General features: G+C 34.7%; 1 protein-coding gene across 1 annotated transcript; it reads left to right on the forward strand.

Moving 5' to 3' along the window:
* The first annotated feature begins 192 nt into the window (after positions 1-192).
* Positions 193-23051, forward strand: LOC132554508 (protein zer-1 homolog). Its single transcript, XM_060218821.1, has 16 exons — positions 193-338; positions 879-1735; positions 3078-3269; positions 3714-3831; positions 6552-6698; positions 9258-9316; positions 11689-11803; positions 12502-12555; positions 14128-14292; positions 15155-15245; positions 16219-16292; positions 16929-16976; positions 17704-17771; positions 17947-18135; positions 19226-19323; positions 20370-23051. The coding sequence occupies exons 2-16, from the start codon at positions 921-923 to the stop codon at positions 20552-20554; spliced, it is 2418 nt and encodes an 805-aa protein (XP_060074804.1). The 5' UTR covers positions 193-338; positions 879-920; the 3' UTR covers positions 20555-23051.
* Positions 23052-24164: the final 1113 nt, after the last annotated feature.

The raw sequence follows: 24164 nt of genomic DNA on the forward strand, positions 1-24164 counted from the left end.
CTTTTAATACATGTTAAATACCATCGAAATCTTAAGCTTTAAAATAACGGTTTTTTTAAGCTCTCTATGCGTCACCGTAACATTATTAACATTTTTTCAGGAAACCGCGCCACGTTCGGAAGTTAGATAGTGTTAATGCATTTCCGGTTTTGTTAGGTCTATACTTCATATTTGTTAAGAGTTGGGACTGCTTGCTGAAAGTACCGTTTTGCTAAGTTGTCACCTGGATATGTCATGCATATAGTTACTTTGGTTAATTATGTATACATCCATGAAAATGTCCCGCAATATCGAGTATCCGATTGACCAGAGGGACACGAGCGAAAGTTACTCGAGAAGTAGGTCACTTGTCGGTTTGTTGTTGTTTACAAAATCGCCGCAGAAAATGACGTTGCCTTTTCCAACCAGATTCAATTTTTGCGTGTATACGATATATTGTCACTTGTTTAAAGACTTCAAATAACAGTTATGTATAAGAATCTTAAGAAAATCACCTTGCGATATGGGTGCTGTCGGTTATTTTCTATAAATGTAAGCCTACTTACTTACGTATAACGACTGGGGTACAGTTACGGTCCAGAAAGTTACATACCGAGAAACCGGTACTTTAACCAACACTCTACTATTGACATTTACGACCTAGACCCGCCTGGTCATTTATGGTGCCCATCATAACCGCAAAGCTAATTATTTTTCATGTTAAAATATGTACATCTGGTGCTTGAACCAGAGGAATCTCCTGACTACCACGTGCACCAGCTGCAATGCTGTTAATGACAGAATTACAATTTGTATTGGGTTGTTGGGTAGTATATAGGCTCTTACAAGTGTTGGAGACCATACATAAAATGTAAAGTAATTTTCATTTTTCATTGCAGAAATTATCTAATTTGTAAAGAAAGACTGTAAAAACATTGAAGATGCCATACCAACTAGGAAAAGAGAATGGTCCTGACACCCTTCTTGATATGTGTGTCAGCTACTGCATGAATAATATGAGCATCTTGGTGAAAGCTGCCGAGGAGTCTGGGCCATGGGATAGCTCATTTCAGAGGTTGCAACCTGGCCTAAACTTTCCAACAACCATCAGTGATAATTTGTTCAACTACCTGACACGAAATGTTAGCGAGTCATGGAATGCACAGTGTCAAGACCTTATACCTGTGTTCAGTGACATAGAGAAAACACCACTCTCAAAAGTAGTGATTCGACAACAGATTGACCTTTCAGAGCCAGGGTCACAGTCCCTGTTCAATCACCCCCTTAACCACTTAGAACTCACCTGTTGCAGTTTTTGTGATGTTTTCAGTTATGAAATTTTCCAGTTGATAAAAAAATTAAGGAACTCTATGAGAGCATTAAAGTTATGGGCCAAGCCTAACTGTTTGAGATGTGGAAACATGTCCACCACAGAGAGTGTAAATAAACTAACAAAGATGCAGGAGTCGAGAGACAACATGGCGCCATTGATATCCAGTAACATTGTAGACCTTCGTCTTCTCAGTGTACAGAATTTTAAACATAGAGAATTTACTGAATCACCGACAATGTTGAAGTGTTTAGTGGAACCTCTACAGAACTTGTGTCATCTAAATTTGACTGGCTGTGGAATCACAGAAAATGATTTGGATTCTATTGTTGCCTTGCCAAAAATCACATTTCTTGTATTGTCCGGAATTCAGTTTGACGATATACATGAAGGATTCGTGAAACTTGGGAAAGCTTCCAAATTAAAGTAAGAATACATATATAACACTGCTAGTAATATGCTATTGAGCAGTGTCACCAGCTTCTAGCCATCTATCTGATCAAAATCAAGGGTGGTTTGATGTTCTAAAAGATCAATTCTGTTGCATAATTATCTTGTTTCTATTATTCTATGTAATGTTTGAACATGTTAAAGTATAATAGATCCAAATTTTGAAATTTTCAAATACTGATGAAAATTAAAAGAAACATCAGGTGGTTCTAGTATTTTCCAATATTTGAGCAGGTTATGATATCGCCAATATCAGTTTGACGCAACAAATCAGATGAGTTGGTGACAGTGATTGAAAGATCATCGATATTAAAAGTTAAATTTAAATGATATATTTGTATATGTATAGGTAAAACAGAAATGGAACTACAATGGTAATGTCCCTGACATTATCTGTCAATATGCCAACACCTAGTAATAGGCCAATTAACCTAGATTTATTATGATTCATGTTTAGTAGATTTACAGATTATCTTATTTCTTCATAATGTAATAGAAATATCAGCACACTTCTGACTTCGAGTCAAAATATTGGTCCCATAGGCTGATGACAGGATCAATACTGTATTGTATTAAACCTTGAGGTAGACTGTTTATTTCATACTATTCCTTAATTTTTAAAATTTCAAGAGATATTAGCAAAAGAAGTGAATATGAAGAAAGCAGGTTATCACACATAATAATTAGAATATCATTTTAAAATTAAATTAAAATAAGAGATGAAATGAAATTTTTCTTGTTCGGATGAGAAATTTTGAAAGATTGATTTAAATTGATAGATTACAATTAAAGCATACCCTGATCATCTGAATTTATATCATTTCAGACACCCAGATATCTTGTGTAGTTCCTTTACAAGCCAGAGTAACCTAGATTTGTCATTTCAGACACCCAGACGTCTTGTGTAGTTCCTTTACAAGTTGAAGGAGGTGGTGTGTGACAAGAAGCTGGAATGTTAAGGTTTACTAAGTTGGATTTTGTGACCTTGAGTTTCACCTGTTACAGCTGTGACAAGACCTCCTGACATGTTGTGATCACCACCACTTTTATCTTTTTACTTTCTTAATTAGTGGGACACCCTGCAAACTTTTTGGTATCCAAGCAGAGGACGAGGGTACCATTATTAAATCTGAAGGAAGTAGCAGGCACTGGCTCTCTCTTTTTCTCTATTCTCTGTTTCCTTTAAAACTTGATATAACCTGAATTTATATTTCAGACACCTAAATTTCCTTACAAGCTAGTTTAACCAGAGTTTACCATTTCAAACTTTTGGCTATCTTGTTTATATCATTTAAAAGTTTGAAACTATCTTTTTCAGACACCTAGATATCTCATGTAGTTCCCAGGACCCTAAAATCTACCCCAATGCAGTGGTAAATATGTCTGCTTTACTCGAACTACTGTCTAATCTCACATCTCTAGACATCTCAGGCACAAATCTCGCAGGTGACAGGCTCAAAGAAAGTGTTTCACACAAACTGGAGACCAGCGGTCAGCAGGAAGGAAGCATGTAGGTAGTCTAATGTTAGAGCTATTATGTAGTAGGATAGATATTGGAATTTGAAATCTATGGCATTTGATAAGTTTATAAAGGAAGGTAATTTTAGTTATTCAGATGTATGATAATGGTAGATGTGAACAAGAATGATAAAGGGAGATAATTCATTGGTTTGAAATTTTTGATATAGGGAGATAATTTGTAATTTTTGATGTCTGATACAGGATTGTAGTTCAATTTTCAGGGCTAATATTTTATGGTTGTCCAATGCCCATTTTGGGCCATTTATGTTGTTATTGGTGTTAATGTTAACTGGGTATTTCACTTCCATCTGTTTTATGGCCTCGCAAATATTGCGAAAATAAATCCCTTACAAATATCATCAACCATACAATATTGGGAAAATATCTTTGCTGTTAATATTTTGATGAAATCTATCTTTGGTGTTATAACCAGTGGCATGTGTACCTCAGAGAAGAGTTGTAACAGTCTTAGTGGACGACACTTTGCTTTCCTGGGGCTGTGGAACTGTCCTGATTTACCATTTTCCTGGAATGACACACCAGCAGACCAGGTAGAATTCCTCCCTAATCTCTCATTCTGTGATAACCATTTTTTTTTTACTATGGAAGCCTGATAGTGCCTTTATTGAAAATATGTTATGTGTCATAAGAAATGAAGTGGCTACCGCTAGAAAATTTAAATTAACATTTAGTGTCGGCCACCAGAATATTTTTCACTAACGGCACTAAAAGGTTTCTGGACTTTACTGTCCTCCATCCTGATCTGTTTCACTTTCAATATTTGGTCCTAACATATTCACTCCCTAGCATTTCTGAAAAGTTCTAGACAGATGAAGCACTTGTATGATGCATTTTAATTATCCACACGATAAGCAAGTAATTTGGGTGCTGTACGTCCATGTGTGTACCAGTGCTACAACTTTAAAACCATTTCACTCAACTCAACTTTCTGTATATATTGGGTTAGTGCCCTTGTTATGTCTTTTACCTATTGAGGACATCTGTTACTATCAACATCACACCATACAATATCACACCATTCAACATCAAACCATACAACATCACTCCATTCAACATCACACTATACAACATCACACCATTCAACATCACACCATATAATATCACACCATACAACATCACACCATACAACATCACACCATACAATATCAATTTCAATTCCTTGTAACATATATATATATATATATAAATATATATAATGTTGAAGTTGAGGGGATGCAAGGAAATTTAATTGATAATTGACAAAAGAAGACATTTTTTTACATTTTTTCACTAGCCCTTTCACTGTATTAGATCTCTAGGTGATAGTAGCGGTACATAATTGAATGAGGTCACAAATTGTTATACCGGTGTATATATTTATATAATATTTGGGTTTTACGCTAACAGCTCGGTGAGGGGGATAATGCCACACTTTGCGGCTCCTATATATATATAATATTTGGGTTTTACACTAACAGCTAACAGTTTCCTTTGCCGCAGATGTCCAAATGTTCACTCAGCAGGATATTCCATAACCCTGAAAAACGGGAAAATGGTGAAACCAAACTGTGATTTAAACTGTAAAAGCAGAAACTTAATTTACTGCATTACCTGTCCAACGTGTCTCGAAAACTACATTGGGCAGGCAGGAAATGCCCTATCTGAAAGAGTTCGGGTTCACAGACAGCAGATACGCTCGCCGGAAACACGGAATATCCCACTGAGTGAACATTTGGACATCTGCGGCAAAGGAAACTTTTTTATATACCCGTTCTATAAGATGTCAGAATCTACAACATCAAAACGAATCATCAAAGAAGATTTTTTTGTCAAACTGTTTAAACCGTCCCTAAATACACACTGAAGATTGCGTTGGGACACAATTAATAACGTTATTAACTCCCCTTTTATTATAACAATAACATTACTTCACAATGTAGGTTACTAAGTAATGTACAGTGTACATGGAATGTAATCACCTGAAGATGGCCGCGAGACCCGAAAACGTTAGTGATATATTTGTTTGTCATGTTAAGTGATTAATTCTCTCTGTATACACGATACACAAAGTTTTTATCTTTTTATTATTATATATATAATATTTGGGTTTTACACTAACAGCTGGGTGCAAGGGATAATGCCACACTTTGCGGCTCCTATATATATATATATAATATTTGGGTTTTACACTGACAGCTGGGTGCGGGGGATAATGACACACTTTGCGGCTCCTATATATATATATAATATATAATATATGGGTTTTACACTAACAGCTGGGTGCAAGGGATAATGCCACACTTTGCGGCTCCTATATATATATATATATAATATTTGGGTTTTACACTGACAGCTGGGTGCAAGGGATAATGCCACACTTTGCGGCTCCTATATATATATATATAATATTTGGGTTTTACACTGACAGCTGGGTGCGGGGGATAATGCCACACTTTGCGGCTCCTATATATATATATATAATATGGGTTTTACACTGACAGCTGGGTGCAAGGGATAATGCCACACTTTGCGGCTCCTATATATATATATATAATATATGGGTTTTACACTGACAGCTGGGTGCAGGGGATAATGCCACACTTTGCGGCTCCTATATATATATATATATAATATATGGGTTTTACACTGACAGCTGGGTGCGGGGGATAATGCCACACTTTGCGGCTCCTATATATATATATATATATAATATATAATATATGGGTTTTACACTAACATACTTTGCGGCTCCTATATATATATATATATATATAATATTTGGGTTTTACACTGACAGCTGGGTGCGGGGGATAATGACACACTTTGCGGCTCTTATATATATATATAATATATAATATGTTTAACAGCTTCTGACACCATAATAATATCTTTATCTATAATTGTATTGAAAGGTGCTAATCTTTTGAATGTCTCTTGTACAGTCATGTTAGTGAAAACCTGTCTTTATCTTCACACTTTCTTTTCAGGAAGCTAGATCAACTTTGAAAAGTTATATATAAATTACTTTTTTAGCTATTCAGAATAATTTTTTTTATAACCTACAAAACCGTTGAGCAACACAGGCCCTATGAACTCCCTTTTTACACATATGTAATGTGTTCTAAAGTAATACCAGTCCATGGTTATCATTTTTGTCTTTTTTTAAGTTTTGTCTCTTCAACCTTCAGAATGATTGATATTTGTTTATTTGCTAATCTGTAATTTGGTTATTCCTATGGCCATTTTAATCACAGCTGTTTAAATTTTTCAGTTCTCTGGCTGGGAGAACGATGATCAGATATTGTTCTCTGCCAGTGTGTACCTGGAGAATGAGAAAATGCTTACCCATGTTCTCAACAAGCTGTTTGCAGGGCTTCGTGTTGGACCTCGCCCAAATAAAATACTTGATGGAGTACCTGTAAGTAGTTCAGTAAAGATTTCATCTATGTACTGTTCTGTTGTGTAATAAATGTCACACTACACATATGTAATAAATGTCATACTACACATGTGTAATGATCATCATACTAAACATATATGATAATGTCATACCACACATATGTAATAAATGTCATACTACACATGTGATAAACATCATACCACACATATATGATAATGTCATACCACACATATGTAATAAATGTCATATTACACATATGTAATGATCATCATACTACACATATGTAATAAAACATCATACTACACATATATGATAATGTCATACCACACATGTGTAATAAATGTCACACTACACATTTGTAATAAACATCATACCACACATGTAATAAATGTCATACAACACATGTGTAATAAATGTCATATTACACATATGAAATAATTCTAATATGACATTAAGAAACATAATGTTTTTGTTAATAAGTTCCTAATATGAATTCCAAATAAAAAAACAAACAAAACACAAACAAAAAATTACCTTGACCCAGGGGGTCAAATTTGTTAAAACCTTAAAACAATTCCTGTTCATTAACCAATAGGCACAGAAGCATGGAAAATTTTATTTTAGATATAATTTTTTTTTTCTCAGGGATTTCTCACTACAATATCAATACATGACAAAAGCACTTAGACACAATGCTTACACACATGCATACTTTCATACTGCTTCTTGTACATGCTATGATGATGATTATGAAACAGACACATAGAAAATGATGATGATTTTTCACTGGTAGTTTCCTGGTAGGAATTCTGCTCTAAACTTTGCTAATAAAATGTCCTTGACCCATATTCAAAGTCACATGTCAAATTTGTTGAAACCTTAAAATGACTTCCTCTGATTAATCAAAATACCCAGAAACATGATATTGAGCGGATAGGTTCCAGGATTGAAAACCCAACAAAATTTGCAAAAAGAAATTACCTTTACCTACATTCAAGGTCACAGGGGTCAAATGTGTTAAAACTTTTAAGCAGCTTCATTTGATTGACCAAAAGTCCCAGAAACATACCATTTGTCTGATAGGTTCATAAGATGACGCTTGTTTGAAGGAAGTAAGTAAAAGTGATGTGAACCAGGTGAGAAACGCAGGCCCATCAGGCCTTTTGTATTGGCTATGAATGCCAAAGTGTTGAAGGATCATCTCTTGGTGTCATTGTTATAGTGTTTGAAACCATTGACCGTCTATTGCAAATTGTTTTCTGTTCTGTAATGCTTCTACGAAAAAATATTTAACAGATATTTAAAATCACTTTGAGTCCTTGTTCAAACCATGAAATAGATATTATTTAACATTTGAAAAATAATTGTGTAGGTATTGATTGCGGCTGGGAAATCATTACGTTGCACCTGATTTTGTCAGGTCAATCTGATATTGGTCACATAACCTGCTCAAGTTGTAAAAAGGCTAGAATTGACTGATATTTCTTTATTTTTATCAGTTTTTTACATTCAAAAATCTGTTTTTGGATCTGATATAGGCAAAATGATGTTCAGACGTAATATGTAAAGGTAGACAGAGGTTATTCAAACAATGCTGAACATCATTCACTCGAGATCATTATTTTTCATAAGTTACAAAAAAAATTCAGTTTTAACAATAGTGAATGAAATATCTATGTAACAACCATGTGTGTTTGACATGTTTTTTCTTCTGTTTTTCAAACTGTTCAGAGAATGAATTGACCTGTACAGTACTTATATTTTGTTAATGTCATCAGTTGGGGGTGTATGACATAACATTTACTGAAATGCATCTAATCAATATGCAAAACTTACAATATTAGAAATATAAAGATAAATTATAATTTATAAAAAAAACTAGCAATATCAAAAATATATAGATAAATTATGGTTTACAACAAAACTGACAGTATTAGAAATATGTAGATAAATTATAATTCTTCAAAAGGAAGGAGCCAGTGTCGGATGTAAGTGAGTGGACGTTAAGTATGTACTTTGCTGTGAGTTTAGATACCATAAGGTATGCAGGCTGATTAACCAAAACTAAAATGTATATATGAATTTGTCCTGATGAATCCACCACGACCGAGGCGAAACTAGTTGACGAATAATAACACCCACCTGGGTAATGCATGAGTATGTTGTGATTCATACTCTCCTCATATGAATTATGATTCATTGTAAGACTGACAATATCAGAAATGAATAGATAACTTATAATTTATTACAAAACTGACAATATCAGAAATAGTGAGATAAATCATCACTCATTGAATTAATAGAAATCTATATAAAAATAAAATTATGAAATCATCATGAATTAAGTATTGCACATTTTAATTTCCTCAATCAAAAGACCAAGTAGGCCATATACTACTAATGGTGTATGATAATAAGATTTTTTTTACTTGATGACGATTTTAAAACCCCTTGACTTTGAAGAGCTATGTATGTGGCATCATTAATAAGCTGACTGCAACCTTAAACAAGGGAAATAACTCTTGTGTGTGAGAGCTACACCCATGTGGATGTATAAATGTTTATTTTGCTTTACAGACAATGTTAAAGGCAATACAGCTCCATCCACTGTGCAGAGAAATCCAAAGATCTGCCAAGTCAGTGCTGATTTTATTAAACAATGTTACAATTGACCTAAGTATTTAAGCTTCAAAACAACAATTTAATGTAGTTTGAAATATTCAATTTTGATAAAGAGTCCTCTTCTCAATAAGGAGAATTTTTTTAGATTTAAGATTCCTTTATTGTGGTAAAGTCCTGAAGGGCTGATTTCAAATTTGTTAAGATTTTTTTTTTCTCAAGTGAGGTGATTGAAATGATTTTGTACATTAACTTTGTCTTGATAAGAAATAAATTTTGTAAAATTATTTGTATTAGTAGTGTACAATGTATGGTGTGATGTTGTATGGTGTGATATTGTATGGTGTGATGTTGTATGGTGTGTGGTGTGATGTTGTATGGTGTGATATGGTTTGATGTTGTATGGTGTGATGTTGTATGGTGTGATATTGTATGGTGTGATGTTGTATGGTATGATATTATATGGTGTGATGTTGTATGGTGTGATGTTGTATGGTGTGTGGTGTGATATTGTATGGTGTGATGTTGTATGGTATGATATTATATGGTGTGATGTTGTATGGTGTGATGTTGTATGGTGTGATATTGTATGGTGTGATGTTGTATGGTGTGATATTATATGGTGTGATGTTGTATGGTGTGATGTTGTATGGTGTGATGTTGTATGGTGTGATATTGTATGGTGTGATGTTGTATGGTGTGATATTATATGGTGTGATATTGTATGGTGTGATGTTGTATGGTATGATATTATATGGTGTGATGTTGTATGGTGTGATGTTGTATGGTGTGATGTTGTATGGTGTGTGGTGTGATATTGTATGGTGTGATGTTGTATGGTATGATATTATATGGTGTGATGTTGTATGGTGTGATGTTGTATGGTGTGATGTTATATGGTGTGATGTTATATGGTGTAATGTTGTATGATGTAATGTTGTATGGTGTGATATATGGTGTGATATTGTATGGTGTGATGTTGTATGGTGTGATGTTATATGGTGTAATGTTGTATGGTGTAATGTTGTATGGTGTGATATTATATGGTTTGATGTTGTATGGTGTCATGTTGTATGGTGTGATGTTATATGGTGTGATGTTGTATGGTGTGATATTATATGGTGTGATGTTATATGGTGTGATGTTATATGGTGTGATATTATATGGTGTGATGTTATATGGTGTGATGTTGTGTGTATTGTATGGTGTGATATTTTATGGTGTGATGTTGTATGTATTGTATGGTGTGATGTTATATGGTGTGATGTTATATGGTGTGATGTTGTATGGTGTGGTGTTGTATGGTGTGATGTTGTATGGTGTGATGTTGTATGGTGTGATGTTATATGGTGTGATGTTGTATGATGTGATGTTATAAGGTGTGATGTTATATATTGTGATGTGTATGTGTATATGGTGTGATGTTGTATGGTGTATTGTATGGTGTGATATTATATGGTGTGATGTTGTATGGTGTGATGTTGTGTGTATTGTATGGTGTGATATTTTATGGTGTGATGTTATAAGGTGTGATGTTGTATGGTGTGGTGTTGTATGGTGTGATGTTGTATGGTGTGATGTTGTATGGTGTGATGTTATATGGTGTGATGTTGTATGATGTGATGTTATAAGGTGTGATGTTATATATTGTGATGTTGTATGGTGTGATGTTGTATGTATTGTATGGTGTGATATTATATGGTGTGATGTTGTATGGTGTGATGTTGTGTGTATTGTATGGTGTGATATTTTATGGTGTGATGTTATAAGGTGTGATGTTGTATGGTGTGGTGTTGTATGGTGTGATGTTGTATGGTGTGATATTTTATGGTGTGATGTTATATATTGTGATGTTGTATGGTGTGATGTTGTATGGTGTGATATTTTATGGTGTGATGTTATATATTGTGATGTTGTATGGTGTGATGTTGTATGGTGTGATATTTTATGGTGTGATGTTATATATTGTGATGTTGTATGGTGTGATGTTGTATGTATTGTATGGTGTGATATTATATGGTGTGATGTTGTATGGTGTGATGTTGTATGTATTGTATGGTGTGATATTTTATGGTGTGATGTTATAAGGTGTGATGTTGTATGGTGTGGTGTTGTATGGTGTGATGTTGTATGGTGTGATATTTTATGGTGTGATGTTATAAGGTGTGATGTTGTATGGTGTGGTGTTGTATGGTGTGATGTTGTATGTATTGTATGGTGTGATGTTATATGGTGTGATGTTATAAGGTGTGATGTTGTATGGTGTGGTGTTGTATGGTGTGATGTTGTATGGGTGTGATGTTGTATGGTGTGATGTTGTATGGTGTGATATTGTATGGTGTGATGTTGTATGGTGTGATATTATATGCTATTTTTATGTTGTTGTCAGTGCCTGCCTGTTCCTAATGATGAATGGAAAGAGTCAGGCCATACCACAAAGGACACGAACCTTCATTGTAGAGACACTTGTGTCGTGTGTTAACCAGGTCAAAAATGATACCTATGTAAGTACGAGGTAGATACACTTGTGTTGTGTGTTAACCAGGTGAAAAATGATACCTATGTAAGTATGAGGTAGATACACTTGTGTCGTGTGTTAACCAGGTCAAAATGATACCTATTTAAGTACGAGGTAGATACACTTGTTTCGTGTGTTAACCAGGTCAAAAATGATACCTATGTAAGTACGAGGTAGATACACTTGTGTCGTGTGTTAACCAGGTCAAAATGATACCTATGTAACTATGAGGTAGATACACTTGTGTTGTGGGTTAACCAGGTATAAGATAACACCTACATAATTATGAAGTAGAAAGAGACTCTTGTGTTGTGTCACCAGTTAACAAAATTTTTGGAATGATCATTCAAAATATTTGTTTACTATCCTAATACATTCTGAATGTTTTGATTTAGGCTTATATTGACTGAATGCTTTTAAATGTTTGGAGAAAAATGATCTGAATGACTTGGTGTAAATATAAGGTCCTTATCACATTGTCAGATCTGTGAATGAAAACAATTCCTGAGGTACACCAACTACTGTAACGTCTGTCTGTCTGTCCGTCTGTCAGTGCATCTGTCTGTCTGTCTGTCTGTCCGTCTGTAATAGGGGACTTCTTTAGCTGTACTGTAAATTTATGATAATACTGAAGGGTACTTATGTTACTTTAGTATCTAAATATTAGGAATTGTGTGTTTTCAGACGGCCAAGTGCTGTGTGTGCAGTTTTTTATGCCTGAATATGCCTCATGATGCGGTAAGTCTTTCCAACCATTTGTACCCCTTCTTAGTGTGAGCAGGTCTATCTGTGTTAATTTATTGATTTATTTTAATTTATGACCCCTCCTCCCATCATGGGATGGTGGGTCATTCAAATAACTGTACATTCCATGGTCCGTCGTCCGTCTGTCCATCCGTAAACAATTTTTGTTATCATTTTTTTCTTGGATGGATCTTTCTCAGATTTCATGTGTAGGTTTCCTAGGTTCCCCTTGGTCCCTAGTTGTACCAATTTGATTTTGGGTCTGATCAGAAAAATAAAATTGCCCACAGTTGGCCATCTTGGATTTTTACTTTGAAAAATTGTTATCACTTTTTCCTGAGAAGTACTCAATGGATCTCTCGCAAATTTCATATGTAGGTTCCCCTTGGTCCCTAGTGATGCCAATTTGATTTTGGGTCTGATTAGAAAAAAACAGATAGCCATCTTGGATTTGGCAGGTAACGATTACCATCGCTATTTTTCGGAAAAGGAATGTTTAAATTTCTTAGCATTAAGAGCAAAAACAGAGAAGAGAATGGAAAAGAGAAAAGATCCAATTTTTAAAGAGCAAATAAAGATCAAACAATTGTGGATGCAAAGATCCGTCTGGGAGCTCTTCTTTATCTACTGGTATTTGTTTGATCATATCTGTCTCTCGGTATGTTTCATGTATATAGAATATAGAATAGTATTTTGTACCTTGTTTGTATCTGTATACATGCAGGTCAGGTCGTGCTCATAATAAGGTCAAACTGTGTGCGCATTACTATAAAGAGTTGGTTTTTAGTGGTTCAAATTTTCAGGGTGTAAGCAGAACCTGGAAGCAAAACAAATGTAATATTCACTGAGATCATTAATCTGAATATAATTTTCTCTATTCCGTTTTTGCAATTTTATTGCATTTTCAAAAATAGAGGAGAAAAAAAATTCTACAAAATAACGATCTTTACTGTATACACAGCTTCTTATTTACTGAAGGTAAGCTTTATGGATTTTATTATAGAAATTTTCAATTATTAAAATGAAACTCAAACACATTAAATATGTATCTGTCTAAAAGATATTTTGATTTTTGTGTTTTTTAACTACACTGATGCCATCATACACAAATTGTCCTTGATATAGGAAGCCATACATTAGATATGTATGTGAGGATTAAAAACTGAACATGAACTTCCCAGAAATGTGAATCATGTATGCATTATGTGTGCATCATACTGTATGCCCACAGTTAATGTATTATCCTGCAGTTATATAACTTCTACATGTATATTTAATAGACTTATGATACTACAACTGTACACATATGAAAACTTTGAACCTGGTTTTATCAGCCGTCTGTCTGAAGCGGACAATTTCTGGCGGTTCATTAGATGACCTCGTAATGTAGGTTTGACAGTACTTATGACATAAAAAAGGTGGTTTTATATATCTTGTTTGGGTCTGTATGCCAGCGACTGTTTAAGTGATAGCGAACTTTGTCCCGATCTTACTTGTCCAACGTGAGTGACATTTCATGGCTGTTCGTAGACGGCTTTATTGCTAATGGTTCTTTAATCATTGTAGGTTTATTGTCACCTGTTCAAGAGATATGTCAACTGCCTTCTTCGAATCCTGAATTCCTATCATGGCGATTTCTTTGAAATGTATGCCTTGAAGCTTTTACACGAAACATGCAGAACAGAGAGGCCGGAAAAATCTATAATTGGCAGAGAAACAGATACGTTGACGGTAACTAGAGTCTTCAATGTGCAGAATTTACAGAATGTCAAGTAAAACTTCCTGGAAGATGATCTTGTCACTGTAAAAATATTATTTATACATGAATGTGAATGAATTTCATGAAAAAGTAATTTTAGAAAATATTTGAACTTTATATCAATATTAAGACAATGTTCGTACAATGTTTTAATTTTTATTTACTGCCAAACAGTGGACGTGGAACTTTTTCATCTTGAAAGGATGAAAAATATTAAGAAGGACGGCATTAACAGATAAGATAAAACAAAAAAGTGGTAGAAGCAAGATAAATGATCATGATGATTTATTTACTTCTGTATTGAATTTTCTCGTTACATTTTTGAAATCATTATGTTAATACTCCTACATATAGGGAACATTCATACCATATACCCGGTACATGTCTGTAGCATATCCAACTTAAAATCAGAAAAGCTTCGACAGTTTCTCTACCCAATCAGTTCACAGTCATATGTATTTTACATGGACCAGTATACAGTAGGGTATTATGGATGAAGAAGAATAAAACGATTTGGAAAGTTAACTTTTTGAATGTTTTATTAAAAAATAGCAATAAACAAACACTTACCCTCTATAGCGTCTGTATCTCGTGTTTTGAATACCTGTTTGATCTATGAAATATTTCTCCAAGCCTTGAAGCATAAAGATAAAAATGAGGTATACATAGTTTTTTGGGGTTTTTTTTTTTTAGTAAGAAATGATGCAAAATCTTTATTGTCATTTGTCAAATTTCTAAACCTATCTAATAGCTTCATTGTAGTCTGTCGTGAAATAAATTTCAAAAGGTCCAGGATCTGTAGACCTACTTCCTTATTAATTGTTTGTGTTGTAGTACCTGTTGTCACTGATTCGCCACAAGTTGGCCAATTCCTGCTGTGATGATACCATGGAGCGTGCCTGGAGCTGTTTATGGAGTCTTACTGGTAAAAACCCAATAACTTCTTGTGGAATCTTCCTGGGTAAAATCCCTATAATTGTCTGGAGCCTTACTGGTAAAATCTCTATAACTGTCTGGAGCCTTACTGGTAAAATCTCTATAATTGTCTGGAGCCTTACTGGTAAAATCTCCATAACTGTCTGGAGCCTTACTGGTAAAATCTCTATAATTGTCTGGAGCCTAACTGAGATTTACTGTCTGGAGCCTTACTGGTAAAATCCCCATAATTGTCTGGAGCCTTACTGGTAAAATCTCTATAACTGTCTGGAGCCTTCCTGGTAAAATCTCTATAACTGTCTGTGGAGACTTACTGGTAAAATCTCTTATAACTGTCTGGAGCCTTACTGGTAAAATCTCTATAACTGTCTGGAGCCTTACTGGTAAAATCTTTATAACTGTCTGGAGCCTTACTGGTAAAATCTCTATAACTGTCTGGAGCCTTACTGGTAAAATCTCTATAACTGTCTGGAGCCTTACTGGTAAAATCTCTATAACTGTCTGGAGCCTTACTGGTAAAATCTTTATAACTGTCTGGAGCCTTACTGGTAAAATCTCTATAACTGTCTGGAGACTTACTGGTAAAATCTCTATAACTGTCTGGAGCCTTACTGGTAAAATCTCTGTAAATGTCTGCGGAGTGGTACTTGTAAAATCTCTGTAAATGTCTGCGGAGTGGTACTGGTAAAATCTCTGTAAATGTCTGCGGAGTGGTACTGGTAAAATCTCTGTAAATGTCTGCGGAGTGGTACTGGTAAAATCTCTGTAAATGTCTGCGGAGTGGTACTGGTAAAATCTCTGTTAGGTCCTACTAGTATAATTCTGATAACTGTTTCTGGAGTTTCTTGAGTCTTACTGTTACAATCCCAATAATTCCTAGTCCTGAAGACTTATTCACCTGACAGAAAAAAGTTGTTCTACATATAAAGAACTTTGTATAATGATAAATTGTTATGTTGTAGATGACATGCCAGAGAATGCCAAGCGATTTATGGAGGAACCATCAGCCATGGATATCTACATGTCATGTATACAGGTGTCTTTGATGGTTTTGTTCTGTTTAAAGTTATTGAACTGAAATTCGGTCCACCACTAAAATTACACAAACCAAGCTTACTTGATACCTGAGTCTGCAGTTCTATGCCCTGGAATGTAATGCCATAAATACTGAGTTGAATATGCTAGCATTAAAGGAGATAAGTTAAAACATGTTTGCATAATGCTAGAGAATAAGCCATTTTGCGATGTAATTAACTGAAATTTTCTTTACGGCATTTATGGTCATAATAAAAGACATGCTTTGAAGGAAAACATCGTAATTTGATCTGTGTTTATGTTTACATTCTCTACACATCTCATGCTGATTATAACTTTATTCAAAATTAAATAAATGATTGATTATCATCAGCGAAATCGGTCAAAGCTGATTATTATTTAATTCAAAGTGAAATAAAAAACGGTTTATTGTCATTGTTATCGGCCAGTGGAACAGTCATTTGATGACGAACCATCATTGTTTATTTGCCCATGATACTGCCATCGCAGTGGTTAGGTGATGAATGTCATTTATGATACCTTAAATGGCACTTATTGGTTGGTTTTTAGAGTGATGTTTGGCAAATGTGAATATTCAATGATAGAATATTTATTTCCAAAATCTGTGAACTTTCAGACCTTCGCCAAACAAGACGGGCTGTTGAAGAAGATGACGGGATTAATGGTAAGTATTGCATTACAAATTGGTGATCAAAATTTTTACCAGTATTACAGGGGTTTGTTAATAACACAGAAGATTGGTAGTCAATCAATGTGGTCTTTATACACAGGTACTCATTACAATATATAGATGGTCTATATAAAGGTTGAGCTAGTAAGGATATGATACAGGGACCTTTAACTAGTGGTCTTTATACACAGGTACTCATTACAATATATAGATGGTCTATATAAAGGTTGAGCTAGTTAAGGATATGATACAGGGACCCTTAACTAGTGGTCTTTATACACAGGTACTCATTACAATATATAGATGGTCTATATAAAGGTTGAGCTAGTTAAGGATATGATACAGGGACCCTTAACAAGTGGTCTTTATACACAGGTAATCATTACAATATATAGATGGTCTATATAAAGGTTGAGTGAGTAAGGATATGATACAGGGACCTTTAACCAGTGGTCTTTATACACAGGTACTCGTTACATACAGGTGGCAAATTTGACTGCTTTTTAGCTCACCTGCCCTGAAGGAATACAGTAGTGTCCGGTGTCTGTCAACTTTTACTATATATTGCAACTATTCATGGATGATTGCACAGATTTTAATCAAATTTGATCTGTCTGAAGCATCCTTGGGGAGAGAAACCAACTTTTTGTGTAAATGGTGGGTTTGTTCAAGATTACCATGATGTCTGTATTTTAACAATGTAATTTGATTTGTTTTTCAGGCTAATCTTTCTGAAGTTCCAGAGCTAAGAAAACAGTTGATGAATGAAGAACTGATGATGTTATATTGGTAAATATATGTAAAAAGAACATATATTAAAATTTAAATCATTTGTATATATCTTTAAAAAAATCACACTAGATTTTACTGGTATGTAACTGAAAAAATATGGATTGCTGACAAAGCCATTATACACAACACCATGATAAAGATCCTTATTGAGCAAACAATTCTTATTTTTTAGTAATTTAATGGACTCTGAGTTAGACAAGAATGGTGTGAGCTACCATGCAACATCCGTCATGTCCACGATGGTCATCGATCCATTAAGTACATGGATTATCAGCCAACCTGAACGAAGTGTCGTATTGAACAAAATGGTGGAGACAGTTGACCGCTGGGACCTGGACTCCAAGATGAAGATAAAGTACAGGTGAGTTACAGATATTGCTCAGCTGTAACCTGGACTGATCACTTGAAGGGGAATAACTCTGTAAATTACTTCAAATCCTCGTGTAGAATTAAAAGGAATAAATGGTCAAGAAAAATTTAAATCAATGTTTAACATGGGTTTTACAGAGGCACTACGTAAAAAATATTTCAGTAAAAGAAAGATGATCACTACGAAACCTTTTCATAAGTGTCTTAATATATAATAAGCTAAATGATAATTATCTCTGACAAAACTTTTTCTTGCAAATGATCAAAAACAATTCACAACCATATGTGGGAGCAGTTTTAATTTTCTGTTTAGAAAAGAGATATAGGATATTTAATAGTGTCTTCAGTAATGACAAATATTTTTTACTTGTGTGACTAATATTTTGGTATCTTTCACGAGTGCGAAGCTAGTTCACTAGTGAAAAATATCACTTTTATCAGTTTGAGATATCTCTATATTTCACTGCTAAATACGTAATAAACAATCATCTCCAGGACTACTGTATACATTTAAGTTTTCTCAAACCTTGACAGTTGGTCAAAATTGTTGATGTACCTGGAACAATAAATGTTGATTCGAAGGATTGGCATGATCTATAACCTTTGTGTTTCTTCTGTTGAAATTTGCCGTGTGTAAACTTTACATTCAGCTGTCTAGATTCATAGAAACCTGCCTGTCAAAGGCAACATATGGCATAATTCAGTAGGTTGAATGGCATCTTGGACTGTCATCACTTTCAGAAGTCAACAATCAGAAGTTTACAAGTGAAACTAAATTCCTACTTAGGAATAACCCCAACAACTGACTAAATCTGTCCCAGATGCATTGAAATGTGTTAAAGCTATGCATTTTCATGAAGCCCATTAAATACAAACTTCTTTCATATTTTATAAATTATAAATTTAAACCCCCACAGGGCTTAATCTTTTATCAAATCTCAATTTTTGGTAGAGACCATAATAGGGTAAACAGAATCCCTGTCTCCCATTGCCTGATTTAGTTGTGTAAGTCCTTTATAGCCTGCGCAGCACCTAGTATCAAAATGCAGTAATGGAACTACACAAACATTCTTATTAACCAGATCTCTGCGACCGATCCTGGAGTTAGTGGTGGAATACGATACTCCAGAGGCACAACTCTGGGCAACCTGGGCACTTTGTAACCTGACTCGGTCTAAAGGTATGATCTGTTTTCTGTATTCTGATTCAGACAAAGGTGGGATCTGTATTCTGACCCAGTCAAAGGGTATAATCTGAATCCTGACACAGTCAAAAGCTAGGCTCTGTATTCTGATTCAGACAAAGGTGGGATCTGTATTCTGACCCACTCGTAAGTTAAGATCTGTAACCTTACCCAGTCAAAAGCTAGGCTCTGTAACCTAACTTAGTCAAAGGTAGGACCTGTAACCTGACCTAGCCAAAGATAGGACCTGATGATGGAAACCAAGAGGACCAGGTGCCTAAAAGATTAAGCAATTAGAGTGAATGTGTATCATAGAGAAGAGGAAATGAGAAATGCTATTTATACTGGAATAGAAGATTGTTAATGAAGTTTGAACTCATTATTGTAACTTTCATGATGTAACAGAGACTTCATAAACTATTGTTAGCTTTACCCCCACCCCCTCCCTGGGGGAGATGTGAGATCCTGGGGTATAAAATTTACAGTTTTGGTAAAGTAGTTTATAGGACCTTTCCATCGAAAATTTTCGAAATTTCAGTCAATTTGACCCTTTTTTGTACCAACTATCAGTCCCTGGGCAGCAGCAAGGGTTAACAGGGCATAACATCTTATTGTCATCCTATTCTAACCAAGTTCAATCTACTTTCAATTGTTATAGAATATCAACTACAAGGTTACAATTTTGGTGAAGCATTTTGAAATCCTTTAATCCATGGAAAGTATTTGATCTTACCATATTTGGGTATGGAGAAAAATATTTTTGAAATTTCAGTAAATTTGACCCTTTTTGGCCGAGCCAATCAGCCCCTGAGCAGTGGGAACCTTAGGATTTATGATTTTGGTTCACCTTTGACCATGAAAATTTTCTGCAAAATTTCATAAGAAATGTTCAAGGGGTTTTCCAGAAGTTGAAAATGTAAAAAAAAAAACAGACAACAGGGGATTGCAAAATAGGTCACCAGAAATTTTTGTCTCGGGTGACATTTTTTTTTGTTTTTTATTGACACCATTTTAGTTTTGCGTATCTTTTATCTATTTTCAAGCTGACAGATACTGCCCAATGCTGGAACTTGAAGGTGGTCTCCCTTTGCTAGAACAATTAGTTGAGGATAGCCGTGTACTACCTAGAGCTGTGGAGCTTGGTGTTATGACCCTACAGCAATGTTCCACATACAAAGCTTTATTAACGGACAGCAATGTAAAAGAGGAACTCAACTCAGGAGAATGAATATCAACATGTTTAGGACATTGTAACTCATTTCAGTGAATGAATTGACACAAATTCCTGTAGCCACATGCTGTTAAGGTCGGAAATGGCCATCAATCCTTATAAGGTATAATGTTATAGACTTGCTTAAGCCGTTTGTTTATTGAACCATTTTGTGATACTTTCTTCCCTATATCGGAATAATAATATTTAGAAGTTCACTAATATATAGATTTGAAACAATACTTGATTGAAGTGTATTATTGAATTTCGTGTAATTTCATTTATTTTTAACTCATCTTTGCAAAAATGACAAGTGAACTTAAGCATTAGCGCGAGGTCTGTTGTCTATTTTTCCATCAGGTATGAATAGTTCTAGCGCATGTTATCAGGTTATTGTACTTTTGATTAAATCCCTCTGTCAGCTTGCTTCTCCGTCTTTTAAATACTTCAAGGGCAAACCAGGGGTAAATTCCTTGATTGGCCATGGAAAGGTAAGAGGTCAGCTGCCAGAGATTTCTAAGTTCAAGAGCTTCTTCCCACAGTAAGACAATTGGGTCAAGGTCACAGTTACTTTTTTTAGAAAATTTATATAAAATATTGCAGTGTAATAGCTTGTGGAGGCTGGTAGGGGATAAATACTACTAGAGCAGTAGTCAGTATACTTGTTTTATCTGGTGGGCAAGTTAGGACTGTTTATCATGAAAATCATTTAAGTTATCATAAAATATTCATCACAGGTAGTGTTGGGTTTTGTCCATTTTAACTCGCTTATTTGTAACATTGTGAACTTGTGCGGTCAGTTCTGGTAGAAATGACAAGGATTTCTTGGATCATGGTACAAACTTGAAAATACCAGGAGATGAAGCGTTAATTGATTTATCATGATAAATTTGAGAGGAAGGGACACATTTTAGGTGTTGACCTTCTCACCATTTTCCCTATATTAATTTTACATTCATCTGCAGTAAAGGTCACAGGTAAGACATCTACACACAGGTAGTACATTGATTTCAGAAACAGTCAAACTTATTTTAATGGTGTTTTTACAACTGACAGTTGTAATATATTGTTTAAAAATCTCTGGACATTTTGATGTTGTTTACAAATTTCATCAGTCTGGACTGTTTTATAAAAACTGTACATGTACAAATCTCATCAGTCTGGACTGTTTTATAGAAACTGTACATGTACAAATCTCATCAGTCTGGACTGTTTTATAGAAACTGTACAATTACAAATCTCATCAGTCTGGACTGTTTTATAGAAACTGTACATGTACAAATCTCATCAGTCTGGACTGTTTTATAGAAATTGTACATGTACAAATCTCATCAGTCAGGACTGTTTTATAGAAACTGTACATGTACAAATCTCATCAGTCTGGACTGTTTATATAGAAACTGTACAATTACAAATCTCATCAGTCTGGACTGTTTAATAGAACTGTACATGTACAAATCTCATCAGTCTGGACTGTTTTATAGAAACTGTACATGTACAAATCTCATCAGTCTGGACTGTTTTATAGAAACTGTACATGTACAAATCTCATCAGTCTGGACTGTTTTATAGAAACTGTACATGTACAAATCTCATCAGTCTGGACTGTTTATATAGAAACTGTACAATTACAAATCTCATCAGTCTGGTCTGTTTTATAGAAACTGTACATGTACAAATCTCATCAGTCTGGACTGTTTTATAGAAACTGTACATGTACAAATCTCATCAGTCTGGACTGTTTTATAGAAACTGTACATGTACAAATCTCATCAGTCTGGACTGTTTTATAGAAACTGTACATGTACAAATCTCATCAGTCTGGACTGTTTTATAGAAACTGTACATGTACAAATCTCATCAGTCTGGACTGTTTATATAGAAACTGTACATGTACAAATCTCATCAGTCTGGTCTGTTTTATAGAAACTGTACATGTACAAATCTCATCAGTCTGGTCTGTTTTATAGAAACTGTACATGTACAAATCTCATCAGTCTGTACTGTTTTATAGAAACTGTACATGTACAAATCTCATCAGTCTGGACTGTTTTATAGAAACTGTACATGTACAAATCTCATCAGTCTGGACTGTTTTATAGAAACTGTACATGTACAAATCTCATCAGTCTGGACTGTTTTATAGAAACTGTACATGTACAAATCTCATCAGTCTGGACTGTTTATATAGAAACTGTACATGTACAAATCTCATCAGTCTGGACTGTTTTATAGAACTGTACATGTACAAATCTCATCAGTCTGGACTGTTTATATAGAAACTGTACATGTACAAATCTCATCAGTCTGGAGAGTTTTATAGAACTGTACATGTACAAATCTCATCAGTCTGGACTGTTTTATAGAACTGTACATGTACAAGTCTCATGAGTCTGGAGAGTTTTTATGGAAATTGTATTTACACCTGTGAATGGATTTTTCTGTTAAATATTTTGTTTTATATAAAAAGTTGAGATAAAAAGGAAGATTTTGATTAATAAATCATGAGAACATGTGAAAGAATATTCATGTTTTATGGTATTTAATTACTTACGTCACTGGTCGTCGTTGTGGTCACATGGCCTCTTTATAATCGAGTCTTTTGTCATGATCATGTGTTCTGATTTTTCACATTTACATTTTATATGTGTTTACAATATTCAAGTACACGAAAGTTGTATATAAAACCAGTTCTGATATGCAGATAACCAGTTTGGTTTATCTAGAAATAACTGTTGTCTTAGAGCTGATAGGATAGGACTTTTTGTAGATACACACTACTAAAGACATTTTAACCAGTGTTAACAGATGGGGTCTGCACAGATTTGTAAACTTGATAAAGAAATATGAAAAATGAAATACAATTGTACTACCTATCACAAGTAAATGTTCATTTTTATATGCTTTCCACTTTACCTTAAAATTAACCTTGAATACACTGGAGCTATCCAATCCTGGTAATCCTCATTTCTCTCAGACAAACATCTCACAGAGCAAGTTCTGAATATCTGTTTGCGATATCATTTTTGTCTTGGTTGACTGCAACCTAGAGAAATATAAAATCACTGGTAAGTACTCTTCAGACTACAAGTCGAGGTATACTGGCTGGGTTGATCAGGTCAGGTCAGGGATGAAGGCCCAATTAGGCAATATGTGACTACTTCTGGTGGCATCAGATGTTACCACAGCATCCTTACTTTTCCTGCTACATCATTGCAGGCAGTAAATGCTTTCCTACATTGTACGGTAGTCATGCTTTACCCTCTTTGCTGTGTGCACTTTCTTGTCTCTGTCAGTACCCTAACTCCCCTTCACTGTTTGAAGCATGTGGAACTGTCACAACTCTGTTTGAGTGCCTAGGCCATTAGCTACAACCTTCAGATCTCTCGCAACAAAGTATACTGGAATCTGTGTGTCCTTCTGTTTGTCTATTGACACAATTTTGTACTGCCTACTACTTCAAAGTTTTTACATGGATTTTGATGAAATTTGGCACACATGTTATACATGAAATGATCTTGGGTCTTCATAAACATCATTCATTTCTGCCAATTCTTACCAGAGTTATAGCCCTTGTTGTATGGTAACTTTTGATAGCACAATGATGTCTAGTTTGGTCTAACATTTT

This window comes from Ylistrum balloti, unplaced genomic scaffold (genome assembly GCF_031769215.1).
Source record: "Ylistrum balloti isolate Yb309-2 unplaced genomic scaffold, AGI_CSIRO_Ybal_v1 Utg370416, whole genome shotgun sequence".
Classification (NCBI taxonomy): domain Eukaryota; kingdom Metazoa; phylum Mollusca; class Bivalvia; order Pectinida; family Pectinidae; genus Ylistrum; species Ylistrum balloti.

What these genes read in the sequence shown, in the direction of transcription:
- LOC132554508 (XM_060218821.1), top strand. Translation starts at nt 921, where the DNA reads ATGCCATACCAACTAGGAAAAGAGAATGGTCCTGACACCCTTCTTGAT. An exon ending in CTGTTTATGGAGTCTTACTG is followed by an intron (nt 15,246 to 16,218) that starts GTAAAAACCCAA and finishes GTTATGTTGTAG; the next exon opens with ATGACATGCCAGAGAATGCC. An exon ending in TCTACATGTCATGTATACAG is followed by an intron (nt 16,293 to 16,928) that starts GTGTCTTTGATG and finishes GTGAACTTTCAG; the next exon opens with ACCTTCGCCAAACAAGACGG.